This window comes from Pelobates fuscus, chromosome 8 (genome assembly GCF_036172605.1).
Source record: "Pelobates fuscus isolate aPelFus1 chromosome 8, aPelFus1.pri, whole genome shotgun sequence".
Classification (NCBI taxonomy): domain Eukaryota; kingdom Metazoa; phylum Chordata; class Amphibia; order Anura; family Pelobatidae; genus Pelobates; species Pelobates fuscus.
The window spans coordinates 102423540-102447769 of record NC_086324.1 but is presented as its reverse complement, the minus strand read 5'-3'; the positions used below and the strand labels follow the sequence as shown (position 1 = coordinate 102447769).

Below are 24230 nucleotides of genomic sequence, written 5' to 3'. Positions count from 1 at the left end.
TCCAGGTATTGTACCTTTTGCTGCAGTGCAGTGTGTGCTTCTGCTAAGTCGTTGTGGGCTTCCCTTAGCCCTTCTGTCGCCTCCTCTAAATGCGCTGTCCTGTCCCCTAGGGCCTGGATGTCTGCCCTGATGTCCGCCGCCATTTTAGAGAAATCGGAGCGGAGATTGGACTGCAGGGACTGCAGCATGTAGCTCACGGAGGCATCCGTGGCCGGTTGGGTACAGGGGGGGTCTGTTGAGTCTTGACTCTCACCCGGTTCGCAGTCTGTAGCTGTGTGGCTGTGGTCGTCGGCGCCATCTTGGCTGTCACTGCGACCCGTCGTGAGGTGAGAGTGAAGAATTTTCTGCTTCATTTTTTTCGCTGATTTAGTAGCCATGTCTTCCCCTGAGCTCTCCTCAGCGTTTCAGTCGTGGTTCTGGTGGTGTAATGCTGTGTTACACGCTGTATTAGTCCACGGAATGGCGGAGCACACAGATTATGCGTCTGCTTCCATGCGGAGTTAGGCCACGCCCCCCAACTGAGTTTTTTTAAGGATCAGGACTACAGAGCGTGCAAAGTATTGCCAATCACTGCTTGCAGACAGGCTTAAAGGTTGTGAGTAACCAGGTGATTGCCCAATTTTGGAATGATCTCTTCTTCACCTTAACATAAATTATATCTGAATTTCATGGATACATTTTAATCAGTTCTGTGAAATGATGTCATCTATTGATGCAGCAATTTTATAAATTGATAATAATGCCATAAAACATATCCTGCTTGGGCACCGGTAAAGGCACACTTAAGTTACAAGAATCTGAGACACTGAAATGCACTCAGCTGTTTCCATAGCAAAATATATAGATTCTCTGTTTATATACCGTAAATTACCCATCTTTCATCTACCCAAGTTGCAAATAATAAAACCACTGTTCATTAGAATAGAAAATTAAAATTAGTATAATATTATAATAGACAATTAAGAATATTTAAAAAAGGTACATATCACTAATAACCAAAAATAAAATGAAAATATAAACAAAAACCCCAAAACTAACAATATATAGGGGCAATTTATCATGAAAACGCAGGGGGCTGAAAAAGGAAAAAAGGTGAAATAAGGCAACATCATGAAAAATATTAGAAAGTCTCTCAATACATTGCACTTTACACCAAGAATAGCACATATTTCCCACATGGTGCACAAAAATAATCTCTATTTTCCCAATATTTCCTTGGTAACTTTGTCCTAAAATTTCAATTTCGCTGTGAATTCCCCATAATTTCTGATTCAGTGAATAAGCCAATGGTATGGCGTCAATTTCAAAAGCATATTTTATTTCCGATTTCATTTTCATAGGCCAAATTCTCCAACTTTGCATTCAATAAATAAATACTTAGAGCTTTGTGAATATTTATCTGGTTATTAAAAAAAATAAAAATAAAAAAAAATTATTAGCAAAAATAGTATACCAATTGATCCTCCATATGGCCCAACAGCAACTAAACAATCTTTAAGATCCTCTTTCAAGTTCCATTCCATTCGGTACAAATCAAATTTTCTGCAAAAAAAACAAACAAATTCATTCAAATTATTAATGATATATATATATATATATATATATATATATATATATATATATATATATATATATATACACACAGGATACAAAAAATACCGGCACTCAAGGGTTGACAGCACATCAAATCTTCATTTATTTCGAAGACAAAATCGACGTTTCAGCTCCTCACAGGAGCTTTCATCAGGACACAAAATATCAAAATACTGAAACACACTTATATAGGACATGCAATTACTACTAATGGGTACTTACCTCCAGGTGCACTGCATTTGCGCTCGCCGCCGGAACCGCCGAGATCGTCATCTCAGACAACCATACTTCCGGGTTTGCGGTCATGTGACCCCCTAGGACGTGTTAATTGAACGGACTCTGTACGTTGCTGGGGCAACCCCAGTCAACAATGTCAGATGGTTGCTCCTAAAAGTACCTGAGCCGGCGAGGAACAAAGTTCTCTCGTAACACTAGATGTTGTCATGGCGATCAGGACGCGTTTCCGGCAGACGTGCCAAAATGCACTAAATATAAACAAAAACCAACGAGACATGTTGATACATGAGACTACATGTAATAATGTATAAGTGTAGTGAATGGAAATGCATGTAACAGTGAAATAAAGAATACTGGTTTACAAACAGATAAAAATTTATTTTGGGTACAATGAAGCAGCATTCATTAAAGCATATGTGGAAACAAAATAAAAAAAAAGTAAATCAAGTGTATAAAGTGATAAGTGAAGGAAGGCACCAAGGCTGTTAAAGTGTAAGTAATGCAAATGTGGAGATTATCTTACTCCTATGTGGTTATGCAAATAATTAGATGTGAGAGTGAGATGCCCATGTTATGCTCGATGATTACGCACCTGGGGTAAGTCCCTTTACTATATAATAGTTACATATAACATAAAAGACTGGTTAATATGGAATTAAAAAGACAGTCTGCAGTACTGAAACATAAACAAAAAATAACTGAAAGATAAGAGTAAAAAATAGAATTGGAAATAGGGATAAAGATAAAAATTAAAATAAAAGAATAAAAATAAATGTGAAAGTAAAAATGAAATAAAAATAATAATACTAAAAATACTAAAAATAAAAATAAGGATAAAGATAAAAATGAAAATAAAAATAAAAAATTCATGAAATAAAAAATAAAAATAAAAAATAAATAAAAAATAAACAATGAAAAAATAAAAAAAATAAAGTAAAGAATAAATAATAAAGAATAAAAAATAAAATTGAAAATAAATAGAAGAATAATAATAAAGAAATGAAAAAATGGTTTTACAAAAATACACAGAGAATGAACAATGAAATAAGATAAAAAAACAATAAATATAAAGAAATAACGGGTGTGGAGATAAATAATCCAATAGCGTACAGATGCTTATATACATGTAGAGATAAAGGCTCAAATACTTATAGGAAAGGAACAAATTAGCATTTCTCATTGAGGCCTCTGAGTGCTAGGGTTCCCAACTGTCAAATCCAGTAGGTCTCTCTTTGTAGTAAGAGCCTAGCTCTATCTCCCCCTCTGGCCGAAATAGGGACATGCTCAATAGCAACATATCTGAGTGAGGCAAGTTCATGCTTAAATTCTAAAAATTCTAAAAAATGTCTGGCCACTGGTTGGTCCGATTTGCCATCACGATAGGCAAGCCGGATACTAGACCTGTGGCCTCTTATTCTCTCACAGAGTGCGGTTTCTGTTTTACCTATATAGTTGAGCCCAACGTCAGAAACCCATGATCTGTTATCGTTAGAATTAAAAACGTGAGTGACTTAATGGTCAAGACCCACACCACTGCTACAAACCAGTGAAAAAGGAAAACATCAATGTGGGGTGTGTAAGGTGTTTGGGATGTGTGACGTGTGGTCACCTCATCCCCTCCAAAACCTTTACACACCCATTCACAGGCAAGATTAGACAGGCAAGATTAGACAACGTATTCATTGCAGAACTGAGTTTGTTATCTATAAATTGACATGCCCTTGTGGCTCAACTATATAGGTAAAACAGAAACCGCACTCTGTGAGAGAATAAGAGGCCACAGGTCTAGTATTCGGCTTGCCTATCGTGATGGCAAATCGGACAAACCAGTGGCCAGACATTTTTTAGAATTTAAGCATCAACTTGCCTCACTCAGATGTGTTGCTATTGAGCATGTCCCTATTTCGGCCAGAGGGGGAGATAGAGCTAGGCTCTTACTACAAAGAGAGACCTACTGGATTTGCCAGTTGGGAACCCTAGCACCCAGAGGCCTCAATGAGAAATGCTCATTTGTTCCTTTCCTATAAGTATTTGAGCCTTTACCTCTACATGTATTTAAGCATCTGTACGCTATTGGATTATTTATCTCCACACCCGTTATTTCTTTATATTTATTGTTTTTTTTTATCTTATTTCATTGTTCATTCTCTGTATATTTTTGTAAAACCATTTTTTCATTTCTTTATTATTATTCTTCTATTTATTTTCAATTTTCAATTTTATTTTTTATTCTTTACTTTATTTTTTTATTTTTAATTTTTCATTGTTTATTTTTTATTTTTTTGTATTTATTTTTTATTTCATGAATTTTTTATTTTTATTTTCATTTTTATCTTTATCCTTATTTTTTATTATTTTTAGTATTATTAATTTTTATTTCATTTTTACTTTCACATTTATTTTTATTCTTTTATTTTCATTTTTATCTTTATCCCCATTTCCAATTCTATTTTTTACTCTTATCTTTCAGTTATTTTTTGTTTATGTTTCAGTACTGCAGACTGTCTTTTTAATTCCATATTAACCAGTCTTTTATGTTATATGTAACTATTATATAGTAAAGGGACTTACCCCAGGTGCGTAATCATCGAGCATAACATGGGCATCTCACTCTCACATCTAATTATTTGCATAACCACATAGGAGTAAGATAATCTCCACATTTGCATTACTTACACTTTAACAGCCTTGGTGCCTTCCTTCACTTATCACTTTATACACTTGATTTACTTTTTTTTTATTTTGTTTCCACATATGCTTTAATGAATGCTGCTTCATTGTACCCAAAATAAATTTTTATCTGTTTGTAAATCAGTATTCTTTATTTCACTGTTACATGCATTTCCATTCACTACACTTATACATTATTACATGTAGTCTCATGTATCAACATGTCTCGTTGGTTTTTGTTTATATTTAGTGCATTTTGGCACGTCTGCCGGAAACGCGTCCTGATCGCCATGACAACATCTAGTGTTACGAGAGAACTTTGTTCCTCGCCGGCTCAGGTACTTTTAGGAGCAACCATCTGACATTGTTGACTGGGGTTGCCCCAGCAACGTACAGAGTCCGTTCAATTAACACGTCCTAGGGGGTAACATGACCGCAAACCCGGAAGTATGGTTGTCTGAGATGACGATCTCGGCGGTTCCAGCGGCGAGCGCAAATGCAGTGCACCTGGAGGTAAGTACCCATTAGTAGTAATTGTATGTCCTATATAAGTGTGTTTCAGTATTTTGATATTTTGTGTCCTGATGAAAGCTCCTGTGAGGAGCTGAAACGTCGATTTTGTCTTCGAAATAAATGAAGATTTGATGTGCTGTCAACCCTTGAGTGCCGGTATTTTTTGTATCCTGTATTATTTAGCCACCAGAGCACCAGGTATTTTTTCTAATTGTTTTGGTTGGAGTGCAGGGGTTATCTAGATTTTTATATATATATATATATATATTTATTTACAGTATACTGTAACACTTTAAAATGTATATTACAAATAATGAGGTTTTTGTCTTGCTGTGTGTAATTGGTGAGCTAGTACGGCAACATGTGTGGTGCTGAAAACTAGTTTTATTCTCACTTAAAGTGGAATTGTTACAGTCTGGAGATTTAGAAAAGACCCCTGACAATGACATGGTTGCAAGGGGGAACAGGGGCAGGGAAAGGTGAGTTGAGCTTACCTGAACTTGTCCCTCACACACTCCGCTACAATCTTCCGGCTGTACCTCTTCTACTTGTGGCGCTTCAGCACCAGGAGCTGACATCCCAGCTTTACTCTGAAGAGAGTACAGCATTGAGATCTATGGAGGGTACCGAGGGACTCCGGGATCCTCCATACACAGAGCCAATTCCCTGCAGCCATCAATGGTGAGGGCTGGGGATTGACACTACTTGAGGGCGGTAGCTTCGCCCAGTGTCAAGAAGTTTCAAGCGAAGGAAAAAAAAAAATCTGGAACAAAGAAGTCCCTACTTTGACTTAGTTTATCTTTTGAGTGGGTTGGAATTTCAGCACAGTCAACATAATTATTTTATAAAGATTTTATCTATATGAATTACTCAATTTGCAAGGGGAGAGATATGACAGTGAAGCTTTAAGTGCTGAGTTTGGCACTAAAAAATTAGGTTTCTTTTCCTACTCTAGTCCTTGTTTGGTACTTGCTTAAACTAGACAAACATTTAGCACATCAAAAGACAGCAAACAGCCGAAACAGTATTCAAAGGAACACTCCAATCACCATGACCCCCCTCCCCATCCCATCATTTCATTTCTAATGACATCTTTCCTATGTGATTATAATACAGAAAGAGTTCAGAAGTCAAAGCACACATTTAATGTATCGCATAGTAACCTGTAATAAGCGGTGCCCAGAGGATACCAATCTGCAGTGTAAAACTCCATGTTCGGGTCCCTGTGTATCTTTGGACCCCTACTTCTGGTGTTCGCATGAAAGATTTCTGGGTATCTGCGGTCACATGATCCACAACAAAGTGCCCAGACTTCCGCCAGGAAATGGCAATGTACATCCGTGAGGGAATTGCGATGTACTTCCGCCGTACAAAGGTCACAGAGTAGGTTCCACCGTGCGGCTGGTCGCGATCTGGTAGGAGTACATGGTGTTTATAAGTTTTAGCCAATTTCGGTATTATAGCGAGACAGTTACTGATGGCTTCTTTTCTGCCCCCTTACAGCCATGGAGAATGCAGAATGGGATCTAATGGCTCAGCCAGTTAGCATTACAAAGCAGGAATATAATGTTTGTAGTGATTTTCACTAAACAAGATAATGTAGCGATTTGACTAAAGCTGTGTTGGACAATTTTTCAGCCATTTTAGCCTACATTTTGCTATACTGATTTCTTTTAACAAAAGTTAATAATAGTATAGTGAATACAACTGTTAGTTTTAGCATCGGGGAATAAAGCTGAAGAAGCTCTCATTGCGACACTTCATTTCCCCTCAATCCTTCTGATCATCCACAGAGGTATAGAAATTAAAAATAGTAATATATATATATATATATATATATATATATATATATATATATATATATTTGAGAAAGGGAGGTTCTCCCGACAGCTTGTCATTAAAAAATTCTGTTAGTCCAATAAAAAAGGTATTACTAGATACAAATTTTATCTGTTTTTTTTACATATATATATATATATATATAGACAAAATACCAAAGCCAGGCACTCCTCCGTACTTTTAGTTCTCCAAGTATTATGGGCCCAGGTGCAATCCCGCGTTATATATATAATAAGTGATGAAGGGAGCACACTAGGTCTTGACAAATCGTGCAAAAATATTTATTGCATTCAAAAGGAATACAACGCTGTGGTACAGAAAATCAACGTTTCGACCCTGCTGGGTCTTTATCAAGATCACAGTGCAAGTTGAAAATTAATGACAATTTATACATAAACGTGTTAAGCTTACCCTTAGGATGATCGGACAGCCAGAGGACTGAAATCCCGGAAGTGGAAACCACCACGTGGTAGCGTGCGTGTGACGTATTACGTGTTACGTGAATAGCGTAGTTGCTTAGTAACTACGTAAAAAGAGTGAAAACATATTGTATATTACGTAGATAACGTAGTTGCCAAGTCACTACGTCCGAGAGAATAAAAACAAATGCCCAAACGGGCAAATTGGAGACACAGAGGCTACTTCAGCCTGCCAACTTATATACATAGAACCATAACGCCCATATCATCTAGATCCACATGTGTGCATCAAGGATGTGAGAAAGTTAAGTGCCGTGAATAAGTAACAAAGAAACTCAAAGTGCAAAACTTATAGTGTGCAAACAGTGTACCTATACTCATACATGAGGGTAGGGATAGGGCTAGATCATATATCAACGATAAGTTGCTAAGTCATATTATAGTGTCTACTGAATACAAAGTATATGAATATTCTATTCTATATCTCACAAGGGGGATATATATGGGTCTTAATTATTATACCCAGCTGTAGGCATTGAGTTGGAGGCATGATATCTAGGTAGACATAAGTCTTACCATACATATACAGGAATATCTAGTTCTATCCCCATATAGATTTATTCTGTAACACTTTAAATACGTCCTTTAAATTAGGGGCTTTTTGGCAGTTTACATCTCACTGTATTAATGTATTAGTATATGTAACTGATAAGGATCGAGTTATGCTACTTACTGTGCTTATAACAGAATAGATTGTATGGGGTATTTTCTTTATAGACTAGTCAATAGTTCTATCCTATAGAGGATGGGAGTTGTTGCTTGTTTCTCAAATATAATAAGCAATATGCTATGGGGCTGCACCAATGAGTTTTTAACGTACTGAGTGATACATTGTATAAACATACTATAATCTGTAACTATAGAGATTCTATTTTAAAGAAACATGGATAATACAAGATGTTCATTCAGTCCATTCGGAGTTACTGTGTTGAGATGATGGATCCAATAGGCCTCACGTTGTAAGAGTAGCTTGGATCTGTCACCTCCTCTTGGTTGTACCGGGACGTGGTCAATTGCAATAAACCTTAGTAAAGGTAAATGATGGTTGTTGGCCAAGAAGTGTTTCGCGACGGGTTTTTCAGTCCGTTGATCTCTGAACGCCGTCATTATTCCAGACCGGTGTCCCCTAATTCGATCTCTCAAAGTCATATCGGTTTTGCCGACGTACGAGAGTCCACAGGGGCATGTGATCATGTATATGACATGTGTAGTCATACACGTAATGTAATGTTTGATTGCCATTCTTTTGCCACTATGAGGATGGGCGAATGTTGATCCTGTGAGCATATGACTGCAGGTAACACATCCGCTGCATTTAAAGCAGCCTTTTTTCCGGATAGAAGGTGGTTTAGCATAGCAGTGCCGAGGGTCGTTTCGAACTAATAGGTCTCTCAGATTCCGGCCCCGTCTGTAGCTAATCATAGGACTCTGCTTAAATTTTTTAGGGAGGTTTGGATCCGCTTGAAATATATTCCAGTTCTTGTATATGGATTTTTTAAGTGACAGAGTTGCCGTGTTGTATGTCAAAGGAAGGAAGAATTTATCCTTAGTATTAGACTTAGTAGTTTTGGTTTGTTCAAATTTACTCCAAGCTTTATCCTGTGCGATGTCTAGTGTCCTGGGGTGGAATCCTTTCGCTAGGAAGCGGTCGCGGACTTCCTGTAATTGCTCTTTGCGTTTACTTAAATTGCTGTTGAATCTTAGCACCCTTAGGAACTGTGATATAGGTAAGGAGTCCTTGATGTGTTGAGGGTGGAAGCTGGTAGCCGCTAATAGAGTATTACGGTCGGTCACCTTCCTGTATAAAGTGAACCCCAACTGACTCTCTTCCTTGAAAATGGAAACGTCTAAGAATTCAATGGTGGTATTATGCCAACTTAATGTCAACGTTACTGGTATTGGTAGACTGTTGATATTCTCCACCATCTCTTCAAGTGTGGTGGTGGTCCCCTTCCAGATGATGAAGATATCGTCCACATATCTCAAGTATTTAATTATCTGGTGTTGGTATTTAGGGAGAATATGTATGTTTTCGAACCAGTACATAAATCCATTGGCATATGCTGGTGCCATGGCTGCCCCCATGGCAGTACCGGAGGTCTGCAGGTAAAAGTGCTCCTCAAATTTAAAGTAGTTGCAAGTTAGAGCAATATCTAGCCATTCCATTAGATATGGAATCGGAGGACCTTGATATGCTTCATCTTTTTGTAGGATTTCACTGATAGCTTCCATACCTTCCTTTTTTGGTATTATGGTATAAAGACTCTTCACGTCCATCGTAGCTAAAATGATTTCTATGTTCGTGAGCTTTATATTTTCTATCTGGCTAATGAAGTGCTGGGTGTCAAGTAGACAAGTCGGTAATTTTCTTATGCTGCTATTGATATAGAAGTCGATGAATTGAGCGATGGGCTCTATTAACCCTTCTTTCGCCGACACAATCGGCCGTCCTGGTGGGTGGTTGGCGTCCTTATGTATTTTTGGTAAGGTGTACATCACCGGGTGTTTAGGGTGTTTCACGTATAGAAACTCAGCAGTATGTTCATCCAGGTAGCGATGTGCCAATCCTTCCTCAATCAGTAGCTTAATCCTTTTCTGGAATTTCGAAACTGGATCAAATGTAAGTTTTTGATAAGTTGACTCCTCTTGTAGTTGTTGTAAAATTTCGTTTCTGTAGTCCTCGTAGGCTTGAATTACCACGGCTCCGCCTTTGTCCGCAGGTCTAATTATTATTTTAGGATCCTGCATTAAATCTTTAAGTGCTGTATGTTCTTCAGGTGACAGATTATCCCTCTGGACAGATGATATGGTGCGCGGCATTGTAATTTCATGACGTATCGTTTGCATGAAAGTTTTAATTGAAAGATTAGGTGTATATATGTCTTTCTTGTTTCGTGTAGGGAACCCGTGTACTTTGGTTATAGGCTTCTCTTTCATAATCTCATTACTATACAGAGTTCTTTGAAGTTTATATAGATCAATTGCCGTCTCGAATGGTTTTGGATGAGTACCGGTATAAATGTGAGTCCTTTCTGTAGAACCGAGAGGTGGTTATGGTCCAATGTTTTCTGTGATAGATTAAATATCGGTATTACCTCCGTTGTCTGGGGGGTTTTCCCGTGTTGCCTGTATTTCTTGTGACCCTTTTGTCCACGTCTGGGGTGTCTCTTGCGTCTCTTCCTTCCCGTCTGTTGGTATTGTATATCCGTGGTGGATCGTTTGAATGTTCTCCTGTCTTTAAAAAAGTAACCTGTTTCGTAGATTGTTGATCGGTCCGAGTGTCACCATCAGAGGCGGATTCCCCTGAGCTGACATCTACCGTTTGTAGTGAAGGCTTTCTTATGCGTGTGCGAAATCTTGGAGGTGGGTTCCGCATATTTGAGTCTGATCCGCTGAGCCAGCGATAGACCTGGTGGAACTTATAATCATGGTTTACCTTTTCTAGTTTTACCTTCTTAAAACGGATCAGCTCATCCTGGTATCTTTGTATATCGTCCTGAAGTTTTAGTACAAAATCTGTGGATGGTATGGATTGTAAGGTACTTACGTGAGTAAGTTCAAAGTCTTGTATCGATTTTTTAACTTGCACGAGTTCTGTACCAACCTCTTCAATAACAATCACTAGCCAATCTAAGGAACATTTGTTAGAGATGTTCATCCACTTTTTACAGAATTCAGGGTTTTGTCTCCCTATGGTGGGAGCATTTTTGATGCGGAAGCCCCTGGGGATCCGTTTGGATCTGTAGTAATCCGACAGGAATACACCATGCAGGTCAAGGTCCACCTCTCGTTTTTTAAGTCTAGATAGGTCGTTGTAGAGATCTTTAGCTGTATGTCTGTGTGGTAAATCCTGTGAGCTGCGTGGCCATAGTACAGATTGAGCCTTTTCATCTGTAATAGATAATGTTTCCGCTACCTCTGTTAAAGCCCCAGCTCTTTGTAGAAAATCCTCCATGATGAAACGATCTTGGTGGCTGTGTCCAAATCACCATTTAGATAATATATCCAATTTTAATCGTGGGGGTGCTCAGGCAAGTGCTCCGCCAGCACTTTAATATATAGACAAAATACCAAAGCCAGGCACTCCTCCGTACTTTTAGTTCTCCAAGTATTATGGGCCCAGGTGCAATCCCGCGTTATATATATAATAAGTGATGAAGGGAGCACACTAGGTCTTGACAAATCGTGCAAAAATATTTATTGCATTCAAAAGGAATACAACGCTGTGGTACAGAAAATCAACGTTTCGACCCTGCTGGGTCTTTATCAAGATCACAGTGCAAGTTGAAAATTAATGACAATTTATACATAAACGTGTTAAGCTTACCCTTAGGATGATCGGACAGCCAGAGGACTGAAATCCCGGAAGTGGATCTAGATGATATGGGCGTTATGGTTCTATGTATATAAGCTGGCAGGCTGAAGTAGCCTCTGTGTCTCCAATTTGCCCGTTTGGGCATTTGTTTTTATTCTCTCGGACGTAGTGACTTGGCAACTACGTTATCTACGTAATATACAATATGTTTTCACTCTTTTTACGTAGTTACTAAGCAACTACGCTATTCACGTAACACGTAATACGTCACACGCACGCTACCACGTGGTGGTTTCCACTTCCGGGATTTCAGTCCTCTGGCTGTCCGATCATCCTAAGGGTAAGCTTAACACGTTTATGTATAAATTGTCATTAATTTTCAACTTGCACTGTGATCTTGATAAAGACCCAGCAGGGTCGAAACGTTGATTTTCTGTACCACAGCGTTGTATTCCTTTTGAATGCAATAAATATTTTTGCACGATTTGTCAAGACCTAGTGTGCTCCCTTCATCACTTATTATATATATATATATATATATATATACACGTGTGTGTGTGTGTGTGTCCATAATGAAAATTTATTTATTTATAAAATATTTTACCAGGAAAGATACATTGAGATTTCTCTCGGTTTCAATGTATGTCCTGGGTCCACAAATCATTGCATTGTTACATTAGGGTACAATAAAATACAAAACCAATATTAATACACAAAATATACAAAATGTAACATAGAACAGGTAGGAAATATATAATCAACCACGTGCATTCTGTTTTGAGGTATGTAAAGAGGGATCTCTTAACCCCTTAAGGACCGGCCTGTTTTTGCGATGTTTGTACGTTAAGGACCAGAGCAGTTTTAACACTTTTGTGGTGTTTGTGTTTAGCTGTAATTTTCCGCTCTCTCATTTACGGTTCCCATACAAGTTATATATTGTTTTTTTCACGACAAGAAGGGCTTTCTTTACATACCATTATTTGTATTATGTCATATATTGTATTTAAAAAAAAAAAAAAAAAATATGGTGAAAAATTTCAAAAAAAACATGTTTTTGGACTTTTACTTGAAAAATCTTTTACTTATCTACAAAAGCTAATGAAAAAAACAGCTAAATAGATTAAAAATTTTGTCCCGAGTTTAAAAACACCCAGTGTGTACATGCTTTATTGCTTTTTTTTTGCAAGTTATAGGCCTATAAATACAAGTAGGAAATTGCTGTTTCAATATATATATATTTTAAATGTATCAATAGTGACATTGTAACACCGTTATCTGTCATAAATCCCGAAACACACCTAACATGTACATATTTTTTTAAAGTAGACAACCCAGGGTATTCAAAATGGGGTATGTCCAGTCTTTTTTAGTAGCCACCTAGTCACAAACACTGGCCAAAGTTAGCATTTATATTTGTTTGTGTGTTAAAAATGCAAAAAACGCTAACTTTGGCCGGTGTTTGTGACTAAGTGGCTACTAAAAAAGGCTGAACATACCCCATTTGCAATACCTTGGGTTGTCTTCTTTTGCAAATGGTATGCCATCATGGGGCTAATTCTCATTCCTTGGCTACCATACGCTCTCGAAAGCAACCTAACCAATCTGACAAATTTCAATAAAAAAAAAAAGTAAAATCAATACTTATATTTGACCCTGTAACTTTCACAAACACTATAAAACCTCTACATGTGGGGTACTGTTATACTCAGGAGACTTCGCTGAACACAAATATTAGTGTATCAGAACAGTAAAATATATCACAGCAATAATATCCTCAGTGAAAGAGCTGTTTGTGTGTGAAAAATGCAAAAAACTTCACTTTCACTGACAATATCATCGCTGTGATATGTTTTACTGTTTTGAAACACTAATATTTGTGTTCAGCGGAGTCTCCCGAGTAAAACAGTACCCCCATGTACAGGATTTAGGTTGTCATAGAAAGTTACAGGGTTAAACACAGTGCTAGCAAATTAAATTATCTGGACTTTCGGCCTGGGTTGGCAGGCAGGTCCCTCAAATTGCAATCATTAAAATTACTTAATTAGGTAAAAATATTACATAAATACGCACGTATAATTTTAATATATATACATATTTATATATTTGACGTCTACGTGTATATTTATGAAATTATTTATGTAATTATGTATGTGGACATATGTATATTTCGTATTATTTTTATTTATTTATTTATACATAGATATATATATCATTACATTCTAAGTGTATTTTGATATAAATATATATCAATATCAAAATACTGTTAGAATAAAATTGCATATATATATATATATATATATATAATTTTTTTTTTTACTTATTAAAAATTATTTTTATTTTTTGTTATTTATTTTTATTAACATATTTGTGTTTTATAATAATATATATGTACCATATATAGTTATTATATATATTGTATATATTTGTGTGTTATTTAAATATAAGTGTATTTTTATATTAATATACGTATATATAAATATAAAAATACACTTAGTATGACATTATAAATATATATATGATATATATACATATATTATATATAGGTATATATAGATATAATACATGTAAATATATCATATATATACACACATATTATTATTTTTTTACACTGATTGATTTTATTTCACTTTGTTTTATGATTTTTCACTTGCAGGGAGACTGCCTGTCAGCACAGACAGTCCCCCTGCAGGCAGACACATGGACCCCTATTGCGGTCATGTGATCAAGTGATCACATGGCCGTGGGGTCCTGATCTGCCGAGGGGGGACTGCCCGGGCAGACAGGCAGTCCCCCTGGACCGGGAGGAGAGCTGATCGCCGCCGTGGGACCGACGGCGATAAGGCAAGTAGCCCCAGACCGTTATGACGGTTCAGGACCGTCAGCGGTCCAAACGCACGTTTTACCGCTGACGGTCCTGAACCGTCAGCGGTCCTGAAGGGGTTAAAGGACTTTAAGCTTAGGGAAGATTTTAAATTGTGCGGGAGGTCGTTCCACAATTGCGGCGCTCTGCAGGAGAAGGAGGATCGGGCTGCTTTCTTTTTGTAATGAGGTAGACTAAATAAAGTGTTGGTACTGGATCGGAGGTTATAGGAGGTGGGAACAGCCGAGGAGAGCTTTTTGTTAAGGTAGGGTGGGAGTTTCCCAGAAAAACTCTTAAACACAAGGCTGGAAAGATGAAGTGTGCGTCTGGATTCCAGCAACAGCCAGTTTAGTTATTTTAGCATGTCACAATGGTGGGTCCTGTAATTACATTGTAGCACAAAGCGGCAGAACGAGTTATACAATGTGTTGAGTTTATTAATGTGGGATTGCGATGCAGATGTATATACTACATCCCCATAATCAATGATTGGCATCAGCATTTGCTGTACAATCTATTCCTTTACTGTGTCTAAATGTCCTACACATAGTTCAAGTTAGATCTTCTTTTGAAGATATGTTACATTTTTTTTTTTTTTTTTTAAATACTGTTCTTTGTAAATCCGGATAAATATACTGTTCCATTTTCCCTAGTTAATATTTGCTATAATGTATACTATGACACATGCTTTTTGGATATTAGGGTTTCGTCCTCTGTACTCCACCATAGTGTGTGTATATGGTGGTGTGTGTCAGCTGGGTGTAATGTGTGTTTGCAAGCTGGGTGTAATATTTGTGCTGGCTGCACATGTATGTACCATACAAGCCTCTGTCCAACTAACGATGTGCCTCCCCCTTTTCACCCATATCTTATGCCATTCTCTTTCTTTCCACTAACTAAACTTCCGTTTCTTCTCATGCCCTTACTCCACTGCCTGTTATGTTCCAAATCAACTCCATTGTCCTTCCCCATATATATCCAGGTCCTCCTTCTGCTATAGCCCATTCCACGCTTTGCCGTTTCCCCACCGGCCATAACCTTTACCACCCTTTGTCAGCCATGCATTATATTATAATTTTCCCTACCTTACAGACATGCTCCATAAACTGGCATCCACACAGTTGTTAGAACTCACATACACAACTCTACGAGGGATGTTTAGGAACGTCCATTGGCTAGTTGTTGTGAGGAGGCAGGATAAAGTTGTGGGGTGCCCCTTCGGCCAACTGACTCCACCTGATGCCAGCTACAGTCCACTGCTATAGCATCCCTGTTGCTTGCCTGCTGCAGGGCTAAAGGAATTCTGTTTTCAAATCATTACAATCATTTGTTTAATGAGTAAACCTCAGTTACTGTTGAAGAAAGTAAAACAGGATAATTATTTTCTCTAGTGAGTTTGTTACATGACACTGCATAATGGTTGTTGGTTTTTATGAAAAGTGTACCATGTTGAAAATAAAATAATACCTTTTTGCTCACCATGCTTTGTATTTTTGTTTGTGTTCATAGAGGCATGTAAGTACACTCTGTGGATGCCCAAATGCAGCTTTAAGGTATTTATATAGAGATACAGCTTTTGCTACACGCAAAAAAAAAAAAAAAAAAATGAAGACGGTTCTTATGGTGGCAGAGAAGCCTTCACTGGCCCAGTCAATTGCCAAAATTCTTTCAAGAGGTGAGTACAGTCTGCTTTCTGCCGTTCATCCTATGTCTCATGCATGCCACTTATGGATAAAGGAAGTTTGTCTTTTGCATTATAAGTCCAATTTCTTGCATTCAAAGAAATATTGCAATTGATTATAAATTCCATAATGCACATATAAATGCAGCGGGTCAATGTCAATCTGAAGTGAACAACTGTGACTGCATATCCTATATAATACAGTTACCATTAAGCAGCCAAGCTAGCAGTGACCTGTTTATAATACCTTATTTATCGGCGTATAACACGCACTTTTTCCCCCTGAAAATAGGGGGAAAATGATGTGTGCGTATTATACGCCGATATACCATATTTACTTACCTGTCTTGAAGCGTGGGCCGGTGTTCAGCGCGCACCGCGGTACTGGAACTTTAATTTCAGGTTCCGGTTTCCGGCGGGACTGAAAGGAAGTGTGCACACTTCCTTTCAGTCCTGCCGGAAACCGGAACCTGAAATTGAAGTTCCAGTACCGCGGTGCGCGCTGTGAAGCCGGCCCACGCTTCAAGAAAGGTAAGTAAATATGGGACAAGGGGAGGGAAAGTGCACTAGGGGACACTATGGGAGGGGGGGAGAATACTATAAAAAGGCCCCCCCTAATACTATGGGATGAGGGGGGGGAACACTGGGAGGGAGTGGAGAACACTATGGGAGGGAGTGGAGAACACTATGGGAGGGGGTGGAGAATACTATAGAAAGGGCCCCCTAATACTATGGGATGAGGGGGGGGAACACTATGGGAGGGGGTGGAGAATACTATGGAATGGGGGGGGGGAAACACTATGGAATGAGGGGGGGGGGGGATTTCCTTGAATTTCCTTCTTAAAATGAGGTGCGTGTTATACGCCTGTGCGTGTTATACGCCGATAAATACGGTATACATTATAGAAATTGTGTGATTTATCATGCTCTGGTATAGACTTTAAATCAAGAGGTGTTCTAGAATAAAGAGAAATTCGCCCTGACCGGAAGCTTATATGACCCATAGAGCAGATTTTTATTTGTGAAATGCCACACCGGCTATTAACCCTTGCGAACATATATGCACCAAACTCAAACCAAGTCCCTTTCATCTAACAAACATTAGAGAAATCAGAGGTTTTCTGAGAGGGAACAATCGTGGTGGGGGGGGATTAGAACATAGTCATTGACTTTGCGATGGACACCACTGACAACTCTTGCAGAAGGCCCTTCACTCCCATCCTTTGGTGGATTGCTGGCTTATGCTACACCCCACGAGCAGGGACCACCCACACATACTCGAGACTGGACATGATTTTCCGTTACCTTAGCCATTTCATAAGTGAAGCCTCTATAGCAGGGCCAGACTGTGAAGACATTTTTTTTCATTACAGCGGCCCACTGAAAAGTGGACCAGATAGGGTGTGTTTTTTCATCATCAATGGCAAGCACGCCCCATCTCAGCATGTTGGTTCAATGCTCTTCCAGGGCAGACCATGCGCAGAGCTCTGCTGAAGAGCTCTAGCATGAGAAAAAGGCCCTGTATTTGTTGTGCACTGTGCATGCAAATTTAATAACATGCTTGCACTGTTTTTCCTTGAAATTTGTCTCCATAGACGGGATACCAGGAGACAAAAATGCCAGGAAAGACTGCAGTGTGTGTGTGGGAGGGGGGGTGCAGTGTGTGTGTGATGGGTGCAGTGTGTGAGGGTGCTGTGAGTGTCAGGGGTGCAGTGTGTGTATGTGACTGAGGGTGCAGTGGGGCAGTGTGTGTGTGTGTGGGGGGGGGGGTTGCAGTGTGTGTGTGATGGGTGTGTATGTGACTGAGGGGGCAGTGTGTGTGTGAGTGTCGGGTGCAGTGTGTATGTGTGTGAGGGTGCTGTGAGTTTCAGGGGTGCAATGTGTATGTGTGTAAGGGTGCTGTGAGTGTCAGGGGTGCAGTGTGTATGTGTGTGAGGGTGCTGTGAGTGTCAGGGGTGCAGTGTGTGTGTGGGTGAGGGTGCTGTGAGTGTCAGGGGTGCAGTGTGTGAGTGAGGGGGCTGTGAGTGTCAGGGGTGCAGTGTGTGAGTGAGGGGGCTGTGAGTGTCAGGGGTGCAGTGTGTGAGTGAGGGGGCTGTGAGTGTCAGGGGTGCAGTGTATGTGAGTGAGGGGGCTGTGAGTGTCAGGAGTGCAGTGTGTGTGTGTGTGTGTGAGTGAGGGTGCTGTGAGTGTCAGGGGTGCCGTGTGTGAGTGAGGGTGCTGTGAGTGTCAGGGTGCAGTGTGTGTGTGTGTGTGTGTGAGTGAGGGTGATGTGAGTGTCAGGGGTGCAGTCTGTGTATGTGAGAGGGTGCTGTGAGTGTCAGGGGCGCAGTGTGTGTGTGTGTGTGTGTCAGGGTTGCCGTGTGTGTGTGTGTTAGTGAGGGTGCTGTGAGTGCCAGGGGTGCAGTGTGTGTGTGTGTGTGTGTGTGAGTGAGGGTTGGTGCTGGTGTGTGAATGTTTGGAGGGCTTGTGTGTTGGGGAGGGGGGAGATTATTATCAATATATATTAATTTAAAAAAATAAAATAAACAGGCACTGATTATATCCCCCCTCCCTTTCCTACCTTTAGCATGGGTGTGGAGACTGTGCTGCCATCCCTGGTGGTACTAGTGGTGAGTGAACTCTAGCGAGACCTGGAGCGTTGCCACGGCAAAGCTCCGGATCTTGCGAGAGGAACCCGGCGGAGCTGCAAGATAGAGCTCCTCTCCTGTCTCCCACCCTCTCTCCCCCGCCAGCGACCGCAATACACTGTATGTGGGCCGGTGAGGGAGATCTTTCATCTCCCCACCGGCCCGTCATGGGAATCAGCAGGGCCGGCGCTCGGATATAGCCGGCCTTGCATGGGCCGACAGGGGAGATCCTGTGATCTCCCCTGCCAGCCTCGGCCCATGGACATCGCAGCCCACCGGGCATTTGCCCGATGGATAGTCCGGGCCTTCTCTATAGGCAATATCATCTGGTCTGACCAAGCTCCAATTTTCATTTCACTGTCTCTACAGGGAATTACACCTCACTCCCTGCAATGAGGATTAAACAAGAGCTTGCTAGGTGACACTAGAGTGGTGGAAGAGGTTAAGAAAACGTTGTCTGGGGGACAGGGCCTAATCATCATGGCTGACAGCTGTGTCTAGTGTGAGCTCTCCTCACACAATTCGAGTAATCCATAACTTTAAAGCGACACTCCAGGCAGCTAAACAAGTTAAGCTTAAATAAAAGCCAATAAGCTGAAATACCTGTGGTTAGTTTATTTTCTTTCAATTCTTTGTAGTTTTCCTGCGGTGCTTTAAAATGTTTTGCTCATTTCTGTAGTGTAACTCAGCCTCCTTAGCCACCCCCCTCTCACATTTCAACATGTTCCTAAATTTCCAGTCTCTGAAAAAAATTTACCTTTTGCAGCCAATGAAAATAGAGGCATGTCTACCCATTGTACATCAAAAAAGAGAAACGCCCTTGATAAAGGCAACCGAGAGGTGCCGAAACATTGGGGGGTTATTTTTGATTCCTGTTTCTGCCCTGCTAGGCTTGTGAGAAATTTGGTATTTATTATTATTGTTTATTTTTTCTGTTTAATGCCTATTTTTGTATCACTTTAAAGATTATTGTCTAATTGTGTTTGCTATATTATGTTTCAACCTGCTATTGGTTTTATTAAACCTGGTTGATTATTCATTTGTGATTTCTGGTGTGCATTCTCTTTTTCTCTTTTTTGGTTACTATTTATATTGGTATTTGAGGGAATACCGGTGAGAATTAGCACCCAGGCGACTGCAGCTTGTATTAATAGTTTATATCTCTCCATATTGTAATTTTTGTATACCCATTGTACATCACCATGGAATTTCCTGGCGCTATATAAATAATAAAATAATAATAATAATCTAGTGTAAGGAATGCTCACAGCACAGACTGAACTGCAGAGACACTGCTGCAGCTCATAAGTGTTCCTCTCCCTTCCCCCTGTCAGCTAACCTCCCTACCCAATGTCAACTCCTTTCCTGTCAGCCAACCTCGCTACCCAGTGTTAACCCCTTCACATCCCGCCAACCTCCCTACCTAGTGTAAACCCCCCCACTGCCAGTCCCTGTCAGCCAACCTCATTACCCAGTGTTAACCCCTCCCCTTCCAGTCCCCGTCAGCCATCCCCATCGACCCACTGTTAACCCCTTCCCTGCCTGTCCCTATCAGCCAACCTAACTACCCAGTGTTATCCCCTCCACTGCCAGTCCCTGTCAGCCAACCTCACTACTCACTGTTAACCACTCCCCTGTCGGCCAACTTCACTACCCAGTGTTAACCCCTTCCCCTGTCAGCCAAATTCACTACCTAGTATTTACCTTTCCCCTGTCAGCCAACTTCACTACCTAGTATTTACCTTTCCCCTGTCAGCCAACCTCACTACCCAGTGTTAACCCCTCCCCTACCAGTCCCTGTTAGCCAACCTCACTTTTCAGTGTAACCCCATCCCTGACGACCAAGCTCACTATCCAGGTTTAGCCCCTTCCCTGCCCGCTAACCTCCCTACTCCTTTTTAACCCCTCCCCTGCCAATCCCTGTGAGCCAACCTCACTACCCAGTGTTATAACTCCTTCCTCTGTCAGCCAACCTCACTACTCATTGTTAATCCCTCCCTTGCAAGCCAAGCTCATTGCTCATTACCCAGGATTAACCCCTTCCCTGTTAGCAAACCTCCCTACCCAGTGGTAATGCTTCTCTGCCAATCCCAGTGAGCCAACCTCACTGCCCACTTTAGATAGACAGAGTTATAGAAAGATAAATAGATAGTTATAGAAAGATAAATAGTTATAGAAAGATAAATAGATAGTTATAGAAAGATATAGAGATAGCACAAAGCTCTATAGGTATTTATCAGTTTGTCTGTCTCTATATTTATCTATAATAACATAACACTATATAATACCTAATGTGGTGAGGAAGTGGGTGTGTGTGTCATGTGGTATGCAAGTTCTAGTGTCTGAATGCTGTATATGCAGGGTAACTTGTTGAGTAATTCTTGGGCAGGCATTGTATGCCTGTCATTGCTGATTCTCAGAATCACTGGAGCATGGCCATTGGTGGACAGTCTGGCTGAGCAGGGAGATATGACATGCAGGCACATGATCAGAAAAAAACTGATCAAAATAAAGATTAAAACAGGTACTTCTAAAGCTCATTTTTACATTATTTAGGGGGGGGAAAGCATTTAGTGACAGTAGGTTTACTGTTAGGGAGGTAAAAAAATTATATGCATTTTTTGCCTGTGCAGTTCCTTTAAAGCAAAGTGGCATCCCACAGACCTACCTAAGCATCTGCTTATCTGACTGACAATTGGGGATCCATTTGGTGCAATACTGGAGCCACACTTTCTAGCCTGTGGCCTGACAAAGCTACTGAGGCCTACTCACCTGATGTGCTGAACAGAGGGGAGTAACAGCCAATCTCCCAGCCTAGGACTACATGTGTAAAGCAGCTGCCCCATTCACCCCCACCCCCGGACCAGTGGGGGACATCCTGGTCCCCACTGGGGAAAAGCCATCAAGCATGGGGACTGCCTCTCTATATTGGTCTGCGTGTGGTGTTGGATGATCCCTGAGTAATGCCCGTTGTTCTCTCACCTCCATTATTTTACTTTTATTTAAGTCTTCGTTATTGTTTTGCTATATACAACCTGACAGTTAACATTCCAACTATCCGTGTGGTATAGTGCCCTGAATATATTGCTCATTTACTTATTTCTGATAGTCAAAGTACCAACGACAGAGTAACCTTGATTCCTAACTGGTGATCTTCTCTAAGGTTTTTTTGGAGAAGGCCCCCCACTGGATTTGGGAGGCTAATAAGGGAGTGATCTAGGGATTCCTAATTAAACGGGGAGCCAGACTGAAAAGGAAACGTCAAGCGACTGTCAACTCGCTCATCCAAAGTATACACCAAGCAGAATTGACGCACAAAGCCACTCCAATGCAAGACCTGTTCAATAAACTCAGACATCTAATTTTAGAATTTGCTGAAGTTGCATCCTAAGAACTAACGCACATTGCAACTTGACCGACACACTTAAATTGAACCCAAAGGGAGAAGCCCAGATCTAGACAGTCTGAAGTTCACATATTACACTACCTTTCTGCTTTAATTAGACAAATATTTCTTGAAGGGCTTTAACTCTCTTGCTCCAGGATGTACCATGTTTAATCCAATTCTCCATGCCTCCATCACAGTCATCTTCCCGAAGCCCAAGAAAGATCCTTCTGACTGCGGCAGCTACAGGCCTATCTTGTAGACCTGACTCTTAGCTAAAATGATCATCTCTCCGCCTTGAGCCCATCTTGCCTGGTCTGGTCCACTCTGATCAGCTTTTGCCAGGACGCAAGGCCCCAGACAACACCATATAAATCCTCAAAATCATACATTTAGCCAGTAACGCTAAATCACCAACAATAGATGTTCTCTATAGATGTTCGACAGGGTTAGCTGGTCCTATCTCTTTTATGTATTGGGGGTTTGGGGTAAGATTCTGACACTGGATTGAGGGTTTGTACTCTAGTCCTATTGCATCGGTCAGAGTAAGTTGTCAGTTTTCCCCAGATTGGCTTTGGAATGAGATAGGGCTACCCCCTCTCCTGCTTGCTATTTATACTGGCGGTGGAACCATTCCTATAAGCAATAAGGGTGAATTGTTCCATTAAGGCAGGGGTGTCCAATCTTTTTTCAAAGAGAGTCAGATTTCATTAAGTGAACATGCGTGTGGGCAGACCATTTTGCCTGACATTCTTTGAACCATTAAAATGAAATGCAAATTAACTATATAATGCAAAGTTTATTGCAAACAGCATACCGTATATACTCGAGTATAAGCCGAGTTTTTCAGCACATTTTTTGTGCTGAAAAACCGGAACTCGGCTTATACTAGAGTCAATAGTCTGTATTATGGCAATTTGCATTGCCATAATACAGACTGGGGGAGAGGGGGCTGTCAGAGCTGTACTTACCTTTCCTGCAGCTCCTGTCAGCTCTCTCCTCCTCCGCGCCGTCCGTTCAGCACCTCGGTCAGCTCCCAGTGTAAATCTCGCGAGAGCCACGGCTCTCGCGAGACTTACAGTGTGAGCTGACAGAGGGAGCTGCACGGACGGCGCGGAGGAGGAGAGAGCTGACAGGAGCTGCAGGAAAGGTAAGTACAGCTCTGACAGCCCCCTCTCCCCCCCACTGAACTGCCAATGCCACTAGACCACCAGGGAAGGAGCCCCCCTCCCTGGCCAGCTAGCAAGCAGGGAGGGGGGACGAAAATAATAATAGAGATATTAATAATAATAAAAATGTAATAAAAGTATTAATAATAATAATAATAATGAACAAAATATTAAGAAATAATAAAAAAAATAATAATTTTTAAAAAAATAATATAACAAAAAAACCAATTAGTATTAAAATAATAAAAAAATAATAAAAATGCCCACCCCCACCAAGGCTCTGCATCACACACTCAAACACTGCATTCATACACACTGCACTAATACACACAAGCACACTGCACTCATACACACACACTGCACTCATACACACACACTGCACTCATACACACACACTGCACTCATACACACACACTGCACTCATACACACTGCACTCATACACACTGCACTCATACACACTGCACTCATACACACTGCACTCATACACACTGCACTCATACACACTGCATTCATACACACTGCATTCATACACACTGCATTCATACACACTGCATTCATACACACACACTGCACTCATACACTGCACTCATACACACTGCACTCATACACACTGCACTCATACACACTGCACTCATACACACTGCACTCTTACACACTGCACTCTTACACACTGCACTCTTACACACTGCACTCTTACACACTGCACTCTTACATACACACTGCACTCATATACACACACTGCACTCATATACACACACTGCACTCATATACACACACTGCACTCATATACACACACTGCACTCATATACACACACTGCACTCATATACACACACTGCACTCATACACACACACACCGCATT

At 40.4% G+C, this 24230-nt stretch overlaps 2 protein-coding genes across 5 annotated transcripts in view; one reads left to right on the top strand and one right to left on the bottom strand.

Moving 5' to 3' along the window:
• VPS16 (VPS16 core subunit of CORVET and HOPS complexes) overlaps positions 1-6301 on the bottom strand; it is a 190055-nt gene extending 183754 nt beyond the window's left edge. For both annotated transcript variants that reach the window (XM_063430209.1, XM_063430211.1), the window contains exons 1-2: positions 6177-6301; positions 1454-1542 (exon numbers count right to left, since the gene is read on the bottom strand). In XM_063430209.1, the coding sequence (XP_063286279.1) occupies positions 1454-1542; positions 6177-6226 (139 nt within the window). In that variant the 5' untranslated portion in view covers positions 6227-6301. The remainder of the gene's footprint in view (positions 1-1453; positions 1543-6176) is intronic.
• Positions 6302-6378: 77 nt separating this feature from the next.
• The window catches only part of TOP3B (DNA topoisomerase III beta), a 75536-nt gene continuing 57684 nt past the window's right edge, over positions 6379-24230 (top strand). The window contains exons 1-2 of one of the 3 annotated variants that reach the window (XM_063430203.1): positions 6379-6396; positions 16016-16181. In XM_063430203.1, coding sequence (XP_063286273.1) covers positions 16112-16181 — 70 coding nt within the window. In that variant the 5' untranslated portion in view covers positions 6379-6396; positions 16016-16111. Of the gene's footprint in view, positions 6429-6462; positions 6582-16015; positions 16182-24230 lie in introns of those variants that run through there. The other 2 variants (XM_063430202.1, XM_063430201.1) reach the window with 2 other exon arrangements.